Source organism: Lactuca saligna, chromosome 4 (assembly GCF_052625555.1).
Source record: "Lactuca saligna cultivar CGN05327 chromosome 4, ASM5262555v1, whole genome shotgun sequence".
Lineage (NCBI taxonomy): Eukaryota > Viridiplantae > Streptophyta > Magnoliopsida > Asterales > Asteraceae > Lactuca > Lactuca saligna.
In genome coordinates this window covers 31,778,054-31,798,401 of record NC_136420.1, presented here as the reverse complement: position 1 = coordinate 31,798,401, position 20,348 = coordinate 31,778,054, and the positions used below count along the sequence as shown (strand labels likewise).

General features: G+C 38.6%; 1 protein-coding gene across 1 annotated transcript; it reads left to right on the top strand.

Moving 5' to 3' along the window:
* Nucleotides 1–19,459: 19,459 nt before the first annotated feature.
* On the top strand, nt 19,460–20,131 carry LOC145039439 (zinc finger BED domain-containing protein DAYSLEEPER-like). The gene has a single exon (XM_078987500.1). It carries the CDS (start codon nt 19,460–19,462, stop codon nt 20,129–20,131), a length of 672 nt encoding a protein of 223 aa, XP_078843626.1.
* The last annotated feature ends 217 nt before the right edge of the window (nt 20,132–20,348 follow it).

Here is a 20,348-nt window from a genome sequence, read left to right as displayed (position 1 = left end):
TTCTAGATCTATTTCAATGTTGTTATTTAACCTAATTAGCCATTAGAAGTCTTGGATTCAAAGAATGTTTAATTAGAAAGCCTAGATCCAAGCATCAGGGTTTTTGCATGCGCACATAGGAAAGTTCTTATGGCTAAAACCCATCAGTGGTATCAGAGCCTAGCTTGGTTTTCTTTAAATTGTTGCTTAATTAACCGAAACAAACCTGCAAAATTCGATTTTTGGTTTTTGAGTCATGGACTCGGCGAGTTCCAAAGTGGACTCGGTGAGTAGGCCTGACTCGGCGAGTCCCTTTGTGTACTCGGCGAGTCCGGGCGTCACGATTAGGCAAAACCGGGATTTTTTCATGTTTATCTTATGGAAACTTACCTTAATCATATTAGATCAACCCTAATCTGTTTTTTTGATATATATGACTATAATCTTGATCTAATTAAAGATACTTATCATCTAATAAAATATTTAATTTACTTATATGATAATTGGTTAATTATTTTGATAATTATCTTAAAAGAAATCTTGGATAAATCAAATAAAGATAATTAGGATATTAATTGTTAATTGGAATTATTTGTTATTTGATCCTCCATGTTTTAAATGTTTAAAACTTACCCTCAAGTTTTGAAATTTATATTTGTGATTAAAAGTTTTAATTTAGACAACTTAAATTTCAAACCCTAGATTTTGAAAAGTTTTAAAAGTCAACCCTATACTAATATGATATTACTGGAATAATATATATATGTATAACTAAATGCTAGTCTTACCGTTAGTAGGCCTCATTCACGAAGCCGATCTATAAGGTGGGTATAAGGTTGCGGCCTATAAAATGGCGCTTAATGGGTGTACACTCACACCCACCGCTTGCTTGATTGGTGGAGGGTCGTTAGCCGAACGGGTAGGATAGGGCAACCTCATCCTCTCATTAAAAGTATAATAAGAAATACAAAGTAACTACACGTTTTAAAAACTTCCCAATCTTAGTTACTTTAGGAAAAGTGAATTGATGCAATCCCATGAAATTACACTTTGCACCCTTGCTAAGAAGTTAGTGGAGCGTGTGTGGTTTACCGGCACACTAATTGGTTCTAAGCAAAGGTGACAAAGGGTGATTCATTGTTTATCATAGTTCGATGGAGCGTGTGTGGTTTACCGGCACATCGAATAGGTGATCGTTACAATGAAGGCACCATGTGAATTTGCATGGTAATTCACACCCGCTTTGTGATCCTCGGCATCCCAGTCACAAACAAGAGGGGCATATCGAGATTTAAACATGCCATTGAATAGTTTCAATGAATCTCATCCGAACCTAGGAATTCTCAAAAACACTTAGGACTAATAGTTTAAGTTTTGTAATGGAGAATTAGTGAATCGTCATTCACTTACCTTCAATTTATTTGCATGTTAGATTACGGCATCCCTTTTCTAGTATGTAAATGTTATTGTTGGATCCTAGCCCTAATTTTCTTATTGGTTGATAATTAGGGATTATTATTCTAATCTATCTTTGTCCTTTTTTCTAATTGAAGATGTCGAACGCAAACAACGCTGCTGCTAGTTCTTTCACGTTGATGAGCCTTTGCCAAAAGGTCACCTTCGATGGAACGAACTTTAGCGAATGGATAAGATACATTCGCACCATTGCTCGCTATGAGGATAAGGAGTATGTCCTCGATGAGAAGCTCGAGAAAATCAACCCTGAAGTTGCTACTCTCGAAGAAATCACCGCCTTTGAAACTCATGAGCGAGATGCAACGAAGGTACATTGCATCATGATCGCCACCATGAACTCCGAATTCCAAAAGTCCTATGAGGACATGTATCCATACGAGATGCATTAAGACTTGTTGGAGAGATACCACCAAAATGCGAGACAAGAGCGTTATAAGATTTTCACTAACATGATCTCCGATAAGATGGGTCATGGAGAATCTCTTACTGTGCACCTGCAAAAGATGCAAAGGTATGTCGACCGCCTTCGCAAGTTAAATGTTGACTTCGGTGAAGACTTGGCGATCGACATGGTGCTTCACTCTTTCCCTCCGATGTACAATCAATTTAGGATGACCTACCACATGAATAAAGAGGAGGTCACCCTAAGCAAACTCCAAGGTCTCTTGAGGGTCGCTGAGAGCAACTTCAAGGACAAGTCTGTTGCACCTACTCCCAATCCGTTCGCTGCTCCTGTCTTGGCTATTGGTCAAGGGAAGGGAAAGAAGAGGAAAGCTTCATCGAATAACTATCGCAAGGTGAAAGCCCGAGATGGTGCCTCTTCTAGTGGGACCAAAGTTGATCCCGCTAAGCCCTGCTCCAACCCAAAGGAGGCAGAGTGCCACCACTGCCACAAGATAGGACATTGGAAGAGAAGCTGCCCGGATTACCTGCAAGCGATCAAAGAAGGAAAGATCAAGCCATCTTTTGCAGGTATATACACAATCAAATCTAACGATTCTAATCATGCTATTTCTTGGGTTCTTGATACCGGTTGTGGTTATCACATTTGTTCTAATGTGCAGGGACTAAGAAGAAGTAGGGATGTAGAGCAAGGAAGGATCAATCTAATCATGGGGAATAGAAGATCCTCGCCTGTGACCAAGATTGGAGTGTATTCTTTAGTGCTTAGGAATAGTTTGGTTTTAGATTTGAACAATTGTTGCTATTCACCAGAAATGGCTAGAAACATCATTTCATTTCATGGTTTATATAGACAAGGATTTAGATTTTCTTTTAATAATGAGAATGGTTCTATTTTGGCTTATCTAAATGGTGTCTTTTACTTTGAAGCTATACCATGTAATGGAATATATGAAACTGTTATGATTGTTGATAACTTAGGAAATGATGTTTTGAATATTGATTTTTCCACTAGTATGGATAAATCATCCTTGTGGCATTGGTGTCTTGGACATGTCAACAAGAAACGCATAGCCCAACTCCAAAAGGATGGAGTGTTGGAGTCATTCGACCTTAAGGAAGATGACACATACGAGTCTTGTTTACTTGGAAAGATGACTAAGTCACCCTTCACGAGTACTTGTGAAAGGGGTGAGGGACTATTGGACCTAATACATACCGATGTATGTGGACCCTTTAGATCAACCACGAAGGATGGGAACCGCTTCTATGTGACTTTTACCGATGACTATAGTAGATATGGGTATATCTACTTAATCAAGCAAAAGTCAGACACCTTTGAAAAGTTCAAAGAGTTCAAGAATGAAGTGGAGAATCAATTGGGCAGGAAAATCAAGATGCTTCGATCCGATCGAGGAGGATAGTACCTAAGTCTTGAATTCCATGATTATCTCAAGGAGTGTGGAATAGTTTCGCAATTGACGCCTCCTAGGACACTGCAGTTGAATGGTGTGGCAGAAAGGCGTAATCGAACCTTATTGGATATGGTTCGCTCTATGATGAGTCGTGCTTCACTACCTATCTTCTTTTGGGGGTATGCCTTAGAGACTGCCGACCATATCCTTAACCGAGTCCCTACTAAGAAGGTTGCCAAAACACCTCACGAGATGTGGACAGGGAAATCTCCCTCGTTGGCACATATCAAGGTTTGGGGTTCCGAGGCTTTCGTAAGACGAGATACTCACGACAAGCTTGAACCTCGAAGTGAGCGATGTATTTTCATCGGCTACCCGCAAACATCCTTTGGATATCTCTTCTATAGACCGAAAGACAATGTTGTCTTTGTTGCGAGGAGAGGAGTTTTCCGAGAGCGAGAACCCATAAGCCAAGGAGACAGTGGGAGGCAAATCGAACTTGAAGAGATTAAAGAGTCGATAGATGAAGGAACCTCTACCACTGGCATTCAACCCGAGGAGGAAACTCCAGTTGAACCGATTGACGAATCCTTACCTCTCAGACGTTCCGATAGAGTTAGAGTTCATCCCCAGTTTTATGGTTTTCATATTACTACCGAATGGGACACGTATATTAGTGATGGTACACTAGTAAATCTTGATGAACCTAATAGCTATAAGGAAGCCATGGCAGGCCCGGAGTCTGCGAAATGGAAAGAGGCAATGGATAGCGAGATCCAATCCATGTACGATAACCAAGTTTGGAATTTGGTTGATTATGTGCCCGAACGTAAGACCGTTGGGTGCAAATGGATCTTCAAAAAGAAGACCGACGTGGATGGGAACGTACACACATATAAAGCGCGATTGGTCGCGAAGGGCTTTACTCAAACTCCCAGAGTTGACTATGATGAGACCTTCTCACCAGTTGCGAAGATTAAATCTATTAGAGTGATGCAAGCAATTGCCGCATTTCATGATTATGAGATTTGGCAAATGGATGTCAAGACCGCTTTCCTTAACGGAAAGTTGGCTGAGGATGTTTACATGGCTCAGCCAGAGGGGTTTGTGGATCCGAAGCATCCGAATAGAGTGTGTAAGCTTGAGAAGTCCATTTATGGACTTAAGCAAGCGTCTCGCAGATGGAATCTTTGCTTCGATGAGAAAGTCAAAGAGTTTGGATTTGTACGAAGCGAAGACGAATCTTGTGTATATGTCAAAGCCAGTGGGAGTATAGTAAGCTTTCTCGTTCTATATGTCGATGACATATTACTCATAGGAAACAACATCCCGACTTTGCAGGAAGTCAAGTCCTGGCTCGGGAAGTGTTTCGCTATGAAGGACCTCGGAGAGGCTTCTTACATTTTGGGAATAAGGATAGTAAGAGAAAGAAGTAAGAGACTAATTGGACTTAGTCAGAATACTTACTTAGAGAAGGTACTAAAACGTTTTAGTATGGAAAACTCAAAGAAGGGAGAACTACCGATACAAGGAAATGCCAAGTTGAGTAAGACTCAAAGTCCGAGTACCGAAGCTGAGATAGCAGAAATGAGCCGAGTACCATACGCTTCCGCAGTTGGCTCAGTCATGTACGCTATGAGTTGTACTCGCCCTGATGTAGCCTTCGCTTTGAGCATGGTTAGCAGATATCAAGGGAACCCTGGCAAAGCACATTGGATTGCGGTGAAAAACATCCTTAAGTACCTTCGGAGGACGAAGGAATGGTTCTTAGTCCTCGGAGGGAGTGATGACTTGAAGGTGCAAGGGTATAGTGATGCCAGCTTTCAGACCGATAGAGACAACTACCGTTCGCAGTCGGGCTGGGTCTTTACCCTAAATGGAGGAGCAATGACATGGAAGAGTTCCAAGCAGGAAACCGTAGCTGATTCAACGTGCGAATTAGAGTACATTGCAGCGAGCGAAGCGTCGAAGGAGGCAATATGGCTAAAGAACTTCATTGGTGATCTTGGAGTTGTGCCGGCCATAAAGGAGCCCATGGAGATTTTCTGTGATAACGAAGGTGCGGTTGCCTTGACCAAGGAACCGAGGGATCATGGTAGATCTCGACATATCGACAGAAAATATCACTTCATTAGACATCGTGTAGAAGAAGGACAACTCGTAGTGAAGAGGATATCATCAGAAGATAACCCAGCAGATCCGCTTATGAAGGGACTGAGTAGGGTTAAGCACTTGCAGCATGCTAGGAGTATTGGGCTGAAGGATGATATTAGTATAGATTAGATAGTATTAGAAACGTATAATAGATAAATGTAATTAACATTTGATGATTAAATAAAGGAGTTTTATTTATAAGTAAAGTTACTGTCATATGTTACTAGTTTAACTATTGTTTCACTTTGCATGTTTTGACTTCCAGAATAATTAAGGTTATTAAGAATAATAGAAATTGTTCAAATGGTCCACAATCGTTCATATGTTGGGAGTAGATATGAATGAAGATTGTCATGAATTGGTGTGTAGAATGTCTAAATGGTGTTAGACATAGCAAGGGTTGCTGCAATGTTCATGAGTGCTTATGAACTGGTTTTGAGCATTGGAATAAACCCGCGCTTGCTGGAATCACTTTATGGAATACGATATAAAAGGTGATCGCAAGACGATAATATCATATAGTCTTAAAACCTAGATATATGATTTATTATTTGTTAATTGATTGTGCATTGATAATGCGAAAATGCATCAGTAACTTGGTGTTATAAAACGCATTGTTGTGTATAGTTGGTTAATGAATAAGTAAATGCATATAAGTCGAAGTTTATCTATAAATTTTATCCTAAGAGGGTAGAAGAGATATCTTGGCCACTCGATGATTTGATTTGAGTTATGTGCCGGGCCCAGTCAGAACTGAATTGATGTGTTTGATTAAGTTCTATGTCAAATAAATCAGAGATCGAGAAATCTAAATGCTTGACTAACCATTCCATAGGATTGTCAGCATGATATCTAACAGAGGACTGTACGTTCCCTTATCTAAAGGACAAGATTAATTAGATCAGAGTTGACAGCGTCTTTGAGAGCTACGATTGCAAACCGAATTGTACTTGTATAGTTACTAGACTTATCCAAGTGGGAGACTGTTGGAATAGTGTCTAAGGCTGCAACTATAATGGGCAAGTATTTGATCCGGTTGTGCATGGTCCTTTTGGGTTGCCTTCACCATAGCAACTTGATGGATGATTTGTTAAGAGAGAGTAAATATTATAAGGAATAATATATGGTTATTTGATTAATATAAGTCATAGATTAATTGGAATTAATTTGGTGACTTAAAGAGATTAATTAAATAAAGGGGTATAAACTGTCAATTGTTTGATAGTTAAACTTTAGACTGTAAATCCATTGGGATATGCTTTGGACGAATTCTATGATATATAGGATAGCTAAAATCGTCCAAAGACTTATCCATGGAATGGATTTGGATAGCCTTAAGAGAAGATTATCCAATTAGGGTTTAGGTTGTAACCCTTAAGGAGTCTACAAGTATAAATAGACCCTAGGGGTGAGGGAATTCGACACACCATCTAAAGTAGAGATACTCTGGCCGAATTCCTCCCCTCTCCTCTCTCCTAAATCATCTTGCTTGCTATTGGTGTTTGTAAGCCATTAGAGGAGTGACATTTGTGACTCTAGAAGCTCCAAGACAACAAGATCAACAAGGAATCCAAAGGTATGATTCTAGATCTATTTCAATGTTGTTATTTAACCTAATTAGCCATTAGAAGTCTTGGATTCAAAGCATGTTTAATTACAAAGCCTAGATCCAAGCATTAGGGTTTTGCATGCGCACATAGGAAAGTTCTTATGGCTAAAACCCATCAAGATTCACCTCTCGTTTTTGGTAGTCTCTATAGAACTCTTTGGGAAGTAGGCTAGACATGAGTACTGCCTACCATCCACAAACTGACGGACAAAGTGAGGGGACGATTCAAACTCTAGAAGATATGTTACGAGCCTGTGTGATTGAATTTGGGAAGGAATGGGTTACTCATTTACCCCTTGTCGAGTTCTCATACAACAACAGTTATCACACTAGCATAAAGGCTGCTCCGTTTGAAGCCCTCTACGATCGCAAGTGCAGATTACCTGTGTCCTGGGTTGAGGTGGGTGATACGTAACTAGATAAAGACCAAGTTCCAGAGAGTATGCTCACTAGTCTGGAAATCATTCGTGAAACCACAGAGAAAATCGTACAAATCCAAGAGCGACTTAAAGCTTCTAGAGATAGACAGAAAAGCTACGCCGACAAAAGGAGAAAACCATTAGAATTTCAGGTTGGTGACCGCGTCTTACTGAAGGTCTCACCTTGGTAGGGTATGATACGCTTTGGAAAGCCTAGCAAACTGAATCCAAGGTACATAGGACCATTCAGGATTCTTGCCAGAATCGGTCCTGTAGCTTACAAACTTCGACTTCCCCAAGAACTAACTAACATTCATCCTACCTTCCACGTTTCTAACTTGAAAAAGTGTCTTTCCGATGAGACTCTTGTAATCCCACTCGAGGAAATCGAGTTAAAAGAGAGCCTCGACTTTGTGGAAGAACCCGTAGAGATTCTAGATAGTTAAGTTAAGAAAATCAAACAAAGTTGTATCCCGATAGTGAAGGTTCGCTGGAGTGCAAAACGAGGACCTAAATTCACTTATGTTGGGTCCTAGCCTTAAAATTCCATTTGGGGGTTATATTAAGGACTTAAATAAACTAACTTGAATTTATCCCTTGTAGATGTTGAGTTCAGACAACTATGGTCTCCCCAAATCTTTTGGAACAAGGTTTCCTTCTGAAGATGATGTTCCACGATTGGATCGTGGAAGTGGAAATCATACTTCACTTCCTCCATCTCCTCCAATTATTCTCCCTGACCCACAAGCTTGAAGATTTGAAAAGTTCAAGATCACCCAATCCCTATTGGCTAGTAAACACAAAGATGGAAAGTATATACGTGTTCATGTCTTGGACATGAAGCTGCATATTGACAGGCTGGGAATGTTGGGTGTCGTGTTCCCAAGGAAGTTGGTTGTTGACTAGGTTTTTCAATCACTTCCCTAGTCATATAGTGAGTTCATTAAGGACTACTATGTGACAGACCACGACATGACCCTTATTGATCTTACCTATTTGCTTGTTGCTGCTGAATCAACAATGATTTGGCGCACTGGAAAAGCAAATTTGATTAGAAGATCTACTTCTTAAACTTCCATGGACATTGACAATGGAAACATTGGAAGTCCAAAAAAGATTTCTCTTTCCAAGGGAAAGGGAAAGGCTAAGTCTGAGATTGTCTCATGTGCTGATGCGAAAGAAAGCATTTGTTTCTACTGCCATTTAGAGGGACATTGGAAGCAAGCTTCCCTGACTATCTGAGAGATCTAAGAGATGGTAAAGTTAAAATGTTTGACTCTACTTCAGGTAAGTCCACTGTTTAACTCTATTAAGTTCCTATTTGGAGATTCTTAATACATGATGTAATGTAATTACATTTTGATGTTTTGTAGAATCGAAGAAAAGAAAGGAAGCTTAAAGGAAGAGTAAGCTAATTCTGATCGCGAAGAGATGAATTTCAATCGCATGGCTCGATGATCAGAATTTTGAGCTGCTGCTTAAGAGTTATGATAGATCGCTTAGGAATAGATAACAACATACTTTTCATTTGTATTTGCATTGTAAGGATAAGTTTTCCGCACTTTATAAATAAAGAAAAGTTTTGAATTTTATCTTATTTTAAATTGCCTTACAATGGAATTTGTGAAAAATTGTTGCTTATATGTCTCCATTGATAGAAATATTGGAAAATGGATTTGATTCTTTCGTTTGTGGTAGTGTCGAGAATTTGCCAAATAAGGAAAGATTCTCGTCACCCAAGTTTCAGTTGGATAGAAACTTGGAATCATGCAACTTTTAGTGTGTGATGAATGAGAACCTTTGTCTTTGGGAAATTAAGACTAAATTCATTGTTCACATGAATATGTGAGTCAAGTGAAGGACTAGGGGATTGGGTACACTTCGTTGTGCACTGGTCAGGTCCACTACAAAGAACAATAAGGCTATTCGTCATGATTTACTAAAGTTTAGTAAATATGGTTATACTTACAAGATTAAGTATAATTCTGAAACATTGGAAAAGTTTCAATGTATGGCAGAACGAATGAGAAGAATCAAATTAGGCAAAAAGATAAAAGTTTTTCCAATCTGAAAAAAAGGGAGAGTACTTGAGTATCGTGTTTTATGATCATCTTAATGATTATGAAAACCATATCACAATTGATCCTCTAAGGACATCTTAGTGCATTCCTATGGCTAAGAAGAGGATTCGTGAATTGTAGAAATCGTGAAATCAAATAGATGAATCATACTTCATTCCAAAATCAAGTCTTAGAGTTGCACTCCAAGATTATATCGTAAGTGACATAATCTTAAGAAAAGTTTATAACACTTATCAAATGTAGAGTAAAATGTTACTTACTCTTGTACATTTGAAATTGGTAAGTTGTGATGTTTTGGATAAAACAAAGATCAACTAAGACCGATTGTCAGAAGTGTTTGTCTTGATAAGATACTGCAGCAACTCTTGAATATTTGTTTGTCAAGGAATTTTCTTGACAAAGAGAAACTAATATGTCAAGAGGTTAGTGAGAGTCTTAAAGATCGTGAAAAGTTTCAAGAACTAATCAAGAATAAACATGTTTTTAATCACTAGCACACGAATTGAGGTCTGTAACCTATCGTGTTGACATATTCTTGTTTTTGAGCCCATTCTAGTTAAAGTTGACTATGCATGTGAGCTATGAGAGTTCTCAATTGGTTGCATGATAACTTGGAAGACATGGTAGGCCCTTGTGCTACCAGATCGCAAGAAATTAAGATTGAACAAGTTCAGTCCATATGAGTTTGGATTTGTCACTAACATTGTCTTGTGATTATGGTTTGATAAACTCACATGGATAGGAACACATACACCATAAAATCTAAGTGTCATAAGGTTTCTCTCCGCTTCATGAAAATGATTGTAAGGAAACACTTTCACTAAGTAGATTTAAAGGAGATAGCAATTGTGGAATTTGCATTCTCAAATTCGATTATGATTACTGCATCCCTCTTCATAGTTGGAATTGTGAGAAATGGCAGAAGGTCTAAACATTTGAGACTTATTCTTATAAGTTCTAAAATTATTTAGACACACATGTGAGCTATTAAGGAAAGGTGTATGAGTTTGAGAAGCCTAGATAAAGTCTTATCAAAGCATCTCATATCAGAAATCTGAACTTTGGTAATGAAAGTCAATAAGTATTGATTTCTAGAAGTCCAACTGATTTCTGGGTATATGTCAAAGCTAGTGGGAGCATAAGTGTTATGCTAGTAAAATAATAATTATTATGCTAGAGGGAGCATAATTATTATGGTAAGTGTTGCAAGTTAACAATGTTAATTATAGAAAAACAAAAGGTTTCAAATTGCAAATTTGCAGTGTTTGAAAAGTTGTTTTCTATAATTAAGGGAGAGGAAATTATACTTTATTTCAAATCTAAAAACTTAGATTGTGAGATTTTAATCAAATTTAGTCAAATATATATCATGAATGTTATGTTGGAATGGTTCAACATAAGGAAATTCTATATATGGAAATGTTAATTGCATTCTCAAATTTTGATTATGATTACGGCATCCCTCTTCATAATTTGAATTGTGAAGAACATGGCAAATAGAAATATTATAGCAAAAGGCTGATCAGGTATCATGTCTTCATTTTAGACATTATGAATCGCATCTCATATCTTGCGGGTATAGGATCAATTGCATATGCTATAATGTTCTCATGTTCTAATTTTCCAAATGCCTAGGGCATCCAGAGGGAAAAAGGAATAGAACCGGATATGAATAAAGTGGTTAAACAACTGTTAAGGACAATCTAAGTTTCGCCAAGGATTGGTCGCTTAAGGACAGTCGGAAGCATAGAAATGGATGGACCAGATTGACATTATTATGAATAGAAAGGATTCTATTAATAATGAGTTGTCATATGGCAGATATGGAATGTTTCCATGTTGAGAGTTAGAGATTAAGAATACATGAGAAAGTTAGAAACTTTTATGCAAGAAGGATGTTCAAAGGAATGTACTTTGAATTTGAGACTTCGTTTTCTTGGAATTGTTTTGTTGTCAATCTCCATTGGAATACTAAGTAATGTCTGTTGCCAAGTCTCAGTGACTTTGATGCATAACCATTACAAGAGGATCATTGCATATAAGTTTAGAATCTAACAAATTATAGTAAATGGCGAGAATTTGATATTCTTACATTTACGGTAAGGATTTGGAGTTGTGAATGAGCATCATTGAAATGTTGTCAATTGATCTATTTCACGAGATAAGGAGCATAGATAAACATAGTGTACATGCTTGGAGCATGGGACAACTATTGTTTTAATTCAAGTATTAAGTTGGTTATTCGAAACATTATACAATGAATGATGAGTAATCAATATGACACTCAAAAGTTTTGGGGTCATATAGGATTAATATTATTCTTGTGTTTCACTTTGCATGTTTTGACTTCCCGAATAACTAGATTATTAAAACCATCCACATTCGATTATAATTTGGAAGTAGGCATTGAGGCGAGACTATCATGAATGGGTCTGTAGTTTGTTTAGGTGTTTTAGACATAGCCGCAGTGTTCATGAGTACTCATGAAATAATATTCGAGTATTAGATTCAAACCACGCTCATCTGAAGAACTTCATGGATTTTATCATGAATGATTACTGAGATGATAATATCTTATATTCCTGAAACTAAGACATGTGAGTTGTAATTTACAAGTCGGATGCACATTGACATATGTAAACGCACCAGTAACTTGGTTTTATAAAACATATTGATGTATGTGATTTGATGAGTAAGTACAAGCAACAATTTGAGTCAAAGTTTATCCATTCCTTTTACCCTTAGAGGGATAAAAGCGATATGTATGGGCCCCTCAATGATTTAGTGATGACACCCTAAGTGCTTGACCAAGCCTGGATTGATTTGATTTGTTCAGTTAGTCAATCATCATAAATCAAAAATCAGGAAACAATAGATAGACAGAGAGAATGATTAAAATCCATGTCTCATGTCCATATGATATCCAGAATGGAGGAATATATGATCCCTTATCTAATGGGCGCGTCATTGACTAGGTCAGAGTTCGACAGCGACTTTTAAGAGCTACGATTGCTAGTCGAGTTGTGGAATCTTACTTGCAATAATAGTTATTAGACTTATCCAAGTGGGAGACTGTTGTATTAGTGTCTAAGTCCATAACTATAATTGGTATGTACTTAACCCGAGAGTAGCATGGTCCATTTGGGTTGCATATCACCAGGATAATTTGATAGGATGAACTTTTGAGAAGTGGTTATTTATGATTTATTAATATATTATAAGTTTTAATATATTAATACGAAATCATATTATTTAATTAGTATTGATCAAGAATTAGTTTGGAATTAATTTTGTGATCAAAAGAGACTAATTAAATTTATGGGGATTAATTTGGTAAATCAATGATTCTTATAATGTGGGCCAATTATTATTTGGGATGGGCTAAACTAATATTGTAGTCCATGGATAGTTCATTGAGGTTTAACCCATGGATCCTAGGTAATATGAAGAGTTGTGAGCATTAGGGTTTACATGGTGCTAACCCTAATGTTGTCACACTATATAAGAAACCCCTTAGCATCCAAAATGAGGACTAAGTTTTCTCAGAGATCATTAAGTTGATTTTGGTGTTAGGATATTCTCTTAAAAGTCATCATTTGTCCAAATGTGTGTTGTAATTCCATTTGAGGTGCAACACTTGTAGCATTAAGTTCTTAAAGGCCAAAACTACAAGCTACAACAAAAAGGTAATTCTAAACTCATTTGTATGTTGTTTATATCAATTATATGTTAGGTGTAGGCTTAAAGCTTTGGAAACAATATTTTATGTACAATTAGAGAAAACATTGATTCAAAGCTTTTAGGATTGTATGTGCCCTATAGGATGATGTAGCATACCAAAACCCTTCAACTGCATGATGGAGTTTTTTGTTCCAAGGGTTTGGGTAAGTATGTCTCTGGGTTTATTTCCCTGATTGTGTTTTTGGGTTATCTCTTCAAGTGATGTCATATGCCATTTGCATACCGTGGATTATTGGTATTTAACAAAAGGTCATTTCCCTATTTGCGGGTTGGTAGTGTTCAATATTATCTTGGTTTATGGTTGAGATCGGTTCAAGGGTATTATGTGGAAGGTCTGCGGACAGGTTCCCGTAGGATGGTTATTTAGCATCTTCAGAATTCGGTGGTTTTAGTAACCGCTAATGATTGGTTGATGGAAGTGCCAAAGGAAGTGGCTCATTGCTAAGGTATTGGTTGGAGCATCTGTCTTTTGTTCTTCAAGATTTGGGTGTGGTATCATTTCAAGCATCAGGGGCTATCGGTTTCACTGGGTTTCGGGAAGTGTTCATCTAGTCTTTAGAAGTTGTGTTGTAACGCCCCGTTCCTGGTACATATTTATTTTGATTAAATGTTCTTTTGGGAAGAGCTACTCGGAGAGTTGTAGCCCTGACTCGCCGAGTAGATGTCGAGTGGATGCGGGCTGTAAGTGATCTACTCGGCGAGTCCACGCCTGGACTCACCAAGTAGGCCAATCAGGAGGAGACCCCAAATCCTTAGGGTTTTCACCCTATTTAAACATCCTTATAGCCCCATCTCAGCCTCCATCACCCTCAGAGCATTCCTTATCGAAACCCTAGCCTCCATTGGTAAGTTTGATTGATTGTTGCCTTGTGAAGGGACTTTTGGTGCACTTTGGAGCAAGTGGAAGAAGGGAGAGGTTGAAGAGGTCAAGGAAGGGACTTAGATCCAGAACATATTCGTTTGTGGTCATCCATTCTGGTAATAAAGTTTCCATCTTGATTATGGATCTATTAGATCTTGTTTGTCCCTAAATTGTTGCCTTTAAGCCCTAAAACCCCAAATCCTTGTAGAGAAACCTTATGGTTGGGTTATACTTCAGATCTGGACTCTCATTACCTTCTAGAAGTGTTAAGTTTCAGTTATATTTGTGATTAAGGTCCCTCTTGAGCTTAAAACCCCATTAAGAGCTTGGTTTGGACATTTGAAGCTCCTAAAGCTATGCATGCACGTAAAGTTTGCAACTTTACGTGATAAGCATGCCCTAGAAGCCTAGATATGTGGTTTAGAGCCGCTGCATGGCTCAAATCAGGTCTGTATGGAAAAAAGACTGAGTGAACTCAGTGAGTAGAACTTTGGACTCGACGAGTCCTATGAAGATAGCCGTGGACTCGGCGAGTTGGATGAGCAACTCGGTGAGTCCGATGAAGATTGCCTTAGACTCGACGAGTTGTTCTTCAACTCGGCGAGTCAGATGAACTTGGACTTAGTATGTATGCATCGAGGAAGAACGCATCGAGTCTTCGCTAAGCTCGACGAGTAGAAACGAGCGTAGAACTAGAATAGATGGAAGGGACTCGGCGAGCCAACTCAGCGAGTCCGGTCAACCAGGAAATTGACTTTGACCAGGATGTTGACTTTGACCGGGGGTAATATAGTCATTTTACCCTATGATTAGTTATCAGTATCTGACTTAGTGTTTATGGAAATTGTAGTCGGGGAGTTCCGGTTCAACAGTCAGGCGCTCAGCAAGCAGACTTTCAGCAGCTACTTCGAGGTGAGTTACCTTCTGGTAGCGGTGGGTATAAGGCCACAATGCCGGCCCACTAGTAGGAATTGTATGATTAGATGATTGTCTCTGTGATATTCATCTAGGGTTGCCACTACTTGTGTTATGTTTATGTGTTTTTACAATATGATGCTATGTGCTAGCGATAGTAGGGGAGATAGTCCCCAGGTTACCGGTCGATAGGGCCAAAGAGGTCGTCATGCCCATCCATGCTAAATAGATTATGTGATACGTGTTATGTGGTAGTGGTAGGGGTGAAATCGTCCCCAGTATCAGGTCGAAAGGACCGAAGGGGAGACCAGCACCCATATACGCTAGTCAGTATCCGGTCGAAAGGACCGAAGGGGAGACCAACACCCAGATTTGTTAGTTAGTATCCGGTCGAAAGGACCGAAAGGGAGACCATCACCCAAATATGCTAGTCAGTATCCAGTCAAGAGGACCGAAGGGGTAGGTCGGGCACCCAGATATGCCTGACAATATTTGTATGTTATATGGTTATTTGGTATGCGGTACGTTGGGGGAACTCACTAAGCTTCGTGCTTACAGTTTTTAGTTGTTGTTTCAGGTACCTCTTCAGCCAAGGGGAAAGAGCTGACGCGGTAGCGGCATATCACACACACACGCTCTTGTTTTTCCTCACTATGAGACATTCTGGGATATGTACTGTGATATTATTATGATTTACGTTCCGATTTACAAACGCAAGACATGTTTTATTAAATGATATGGTCGAATGATATTTTGTTACTAATGTTTTTGCAAATCACTTAATTAAAAATGAAATTTTTGGTCCATAATTTTTGGGATGTTACATGTGTGGTCTTTGGGGGATTGGCTAGTGATGGAGCACTAGTTGGTAAGCGCTAGATTGCATCGGGTCAATCGTTGTAATTAGGAATCCTTTTGTTCTCGTGTGCTTTGGGAATTTAGTCGATTCAAGGTAGGGGAGAATCATTAAGGTATTCAGGAGCAGAAGCGGTTATGAAACTAGGATGAGTTTCGTATCCCTATCAAGGAGGAGGGCGATCCAAGTGGTTGTTTGGTTTGAGGGTTGTGTGAGTTGGGAGTTCGGTAAAACTTCCTAGCATGTGAATTGCGTCTTCTTGGTGCTTGATAACAGAATTTAGAGGAAACAAGTTGGGGTTTCAATCAGGAATTGAGTTCAGTTTGAGTGTTCGGTCGAGTGCATGCTCAACTATGTGTGTGTTTCAAATTGGTAGATTAGGAGTAAGACATTGAGCTGTGTTTGTGTTAGGTCAGAAGTGTTGTAAGACTACGGGGGAGCCGTAACATTCACTAGTAGTCAGTTGGGTTAAAAGTGTTGTAAGACTATGGGGGAACCATAACATTCACTAATGGCAGGTTAGGTCGGAAGTGTTGTAAGACTATGGGGGACCTGTAACATTCACTAGTAGTCAGTTAGGGTGAAAGTGTTGTAAGACTACAGGGTAGCCATAGCATTCACTAGTAGTCAGATAGTACAGGAAGTGTTGTAAGACTACGAGGTAGTCGTAGCATTCACTAGTGGTCAGATAAGTGTGGGAAGTCTTGTAAGACTGCGGGGTAGCCGTAACATTTTTTTGGGTTAGCATAGATATGCTAACTGTCCTATTCCAAGTTCACATTTTTTTTGGGTTAACATAGAGCTGGTCGTTTGTAAGCAGTTGTAAGACAATCTCCAAGTACTATGCGTGCTTTATTTTATTGGGGAAGTAAACGAGGATGTCATAAAAAAACCAACACAAACCTTCGCAAATATGGTTTAAATATCTCATTCATCACCAATTGAAAGGTTATCTGGGAGTTCATAAGTCCGAAGGGCATGACCAGAAACTCATAATGACCTTCGTTTGCACGGAAAGTTGTTTTCAGTATGTCTTCTTCTTTCATGCTTATTTGGTGGTACCCCGATTTCAAATCCAAGTTGGAATAGACTCTTAACCTATGTAATTCATCCGGTAATTAGTGATAAATTTGTCTATCATTGGAATATGAAACTTTTCTTTGACGGTTACCTTATTCAAGTTCTTGTAATTAATTCAAAACCTCCATGAATCATCTTTTTTCAACTAACAACATCGGGCTGGAGAAAGGGCTCGTAGAGGGTTGCTTGCCTCTTAAACATATCATATTGTTGATTACTCTCCCCTTTTATGCCTTCCAGATATGAGAGTATCGATAAGGTCTAAACGATACATGTTACGTACCTTCCTTGAGGGTGGTTGAGTGTTGTTGATTCCGATACGGGGAAAGGTTACCCTTCCATTAGGAAACTTGGTGGTACTATTGAAGTAAGGGTGTTAAGAGTTCGAGACTGGAAACATCTTGTTGTTCTCTTACTTCACTTGTAAGATGAAAAAACTGTAACAACTATTCCCCTCCCACTGACCCAATGGCACACCCGAGAGATGGATCTCCTTTGAGTGTAATGGTTTGCTCATCGATGTTGAACTTTATAATCTGTGTCTAAATCCAAGGGATAAAAATTCTTCTTTGATAACCACTCCATGGGCTCACTATAACTTAAATTTCTCGACCAAACCTAAGGCTTAGAAAATTATGGGTGGTACCCAGGTCAATCATCACCACCACTTCAGCGTTAGTCAATCTTCATCGTAATTTGAGGGTTTTATTTCCCAAAACTGAATTAAAAACAAATTCCTAATAGGCTGGTTACTTCTGAGGCTTTTGGTTCTACTTCCATATTGGATTCTTCCTCACACTCTTATTATGGCTCTGTTTCCTCCTGTATGAGGAGAACATAAGCGCTGAGCTCTCAATGCTGACATCTACGACCTGTTCTCCACTTGTTATCACACCTAAAAGAAAACCCTTTTTTATCGCATGTACTAGGGCTTGTTATCAGTCAAACGTCAGACTTTGTTATTTTCTTTTACTTAAGACTGTGAGGGTGGATTTCAAGTTCGCAGTGAAAAGAAGATGGTTTTGATGGGAGTGATTATAGGAGACCCATACATTACCCTGTTTGATGGAGTCCATTTTGGGGTGGTACTAGAGTTACTTTTCGAAATTGGGCCACTTTTCTTGATGGAGTCCGTTCCCGTGGGACCCCGATACTGTACGGGACTAATTTTTAAAAAAATTCGGGAGCGGGAGCGGGAGCGGGAGCGGGAGCGGGGGCGATATTAACTCCTATTTATTTTCGGGACCGGGAGCGGGAGTGAGAATTACCGTCCCGTACTCCCGCGGGGGCCTCGTTTATACTCAATACTCAATTAGGGCTTGAGTGCTTGAGCTTGACCGCAGACCGCTTGACACAGCTTGAGCTTTTCTGTGTTCCAACTTCCGTCAATACTCAATACTCAATTACTCCATAACTCGATTAGACGATTAATCCTTATACGAATGAAGAATTGAAGTCTGAAGAGTGAAGATGACTAGGTTCCGAGTGACCGAGTTCCGACCGACAACGACAATCCGAGTTCCGACTTTCGACCGACGAATGAAGAATTGAAATCAGAAGAGTGAAGACGAGGCAGTGATTAGCGAACGAGGCAACGAGGCAGCGTCCTTTCTTCCCGACTCCCGTAGGAAACGAACGAGGCAACGAGGCAGCGTCGCAGGCTCGTAGCGACCCCCTTTTGCATTCCATTTTCCACGGTAATGTTGTAACCTTCTGCATTCCAGTTTCTCAATATCAAGTTTAACTCTGTTAAAGATCAATTGACTATTTGATAAATAACTCACAAATGTCTCAAGTTATGCATTCCAATTTCTCAATCTCATGCATTCCAGTTTCTCAATCTCAAGTTCAAAAACCTATATCTAGTATTTGAACCTTAGGGCTTAGGGGCAGAAAAAATATGCTTGCACTGTTGGTTTAATACAGATTAAACCACTACCTTAGGGGCTGAAACCAGAGATTTGAAATTGGTTCCAATGATTTTAAGTTATTCATCTTCAAATTTCTGATACAAAAAATTATTCTTACATTAATGACTAAATAATTATTTAAATAAATAAATGTTTATATGAGAAATATATGAAATTGCACCTGTGATTATGATGAGATTTGCATGCTCCAGATAACATGTTTGGAAACACATTTCCTTCTGTTTGTGTACGTTGTTTGACTTTTTGAGATCAAATGCAATGGAGTTTATTTATAGAGTAATATGAAGTGCATAACTCTACAAGACGATGTTTGTGAGTGAAACTTGATTAATTACATGGCAGAAATTGAACCCGGTGAATTAACTCCACCAGTGTTTATAGTGTCAAGTTATTATATACGCTATAAAAAAACTTGTGTGAAATTAATAAATGCTGTCAAATTACTAAATGTCTCCATACATGTATTTTTTAGCTAGATAAGTTATATACATGATTTCTCATCGATTGTTTGTGTAAATCATTTTCAGATTTTTGTAATCATGTCTTCAGCAGAACCGAATCAACCCAATGATTCAAACACGGTTAATGATACTTCCAATTCTGCAGTTAACTGTAACGAGAAACAAATTAAATTCACATCTCTAATGTGGCGTCATTTCACTTATGAAGAAGTTAATGGAACCAAAAAGGCTGTTTGTAAGTATTGTAGAAAGGAAATTACTTATACAACCAAAAATGGAATCAAAGGGATGCATTCTCACCATAAGTCATGCAAAATACGAACTGGGCAAAAGAAAATTGATGATTTTCAGAGTCAGTTAACCCGAAAAAGATCTAAGACGGATGAAAGTGGGGGATCAATTTTAGCAACACATCGGTTTAATTATGACGATTCGCGAACCAATCTTCCTAAAATGATCACAAAACATGATTACCCACTTAGAATTGTTGAACACGAAGGCTTTAGAGATTTTTGTCAGGGACTCCAACCACTTTTTAGGCCAATTTGTAGAAACACAGCTAGATCTGATGTCATGAAGTTGTACGGGAAGGAAAAGGCAAGGATGATGCATTTTTTGGAGAGTATTCAAGGTAGGATTGTAATAACTACCGACATGTGGACTGCCAACTACCAAAAAAAAGGATACATGATAGTGACAACCCATTTCATTGATGATTCTTGGCAATTACAAAGTCGTCTTTTGAGGTAATACTTAATTTATATTGATTTCTTTGAACACTAATGTGTTGATGAATAGTTTGTTGGACTAGAACATAGATAAAAAATTATCAACTTTAACTCTTGATAATTGTTCAACAAATAATTGCATGATAGATTTGATGGTAGACAAACTACCTTGTAAAATACGATGGAATTCTACGTATTTAATGCTTTCCACGGCTTTGAAATACAAGAAGGTGTTTTAT

Bases quoted from the DNA above. Each gene is read 5' to 3' on its own strand.
- LOC145039439 (XM_078987500.1), top strand. From the start codon at position 19,460: ATGTCTTCAGCAGAACCGAATCAACCCAATGATTCAAACACGGTTAAT.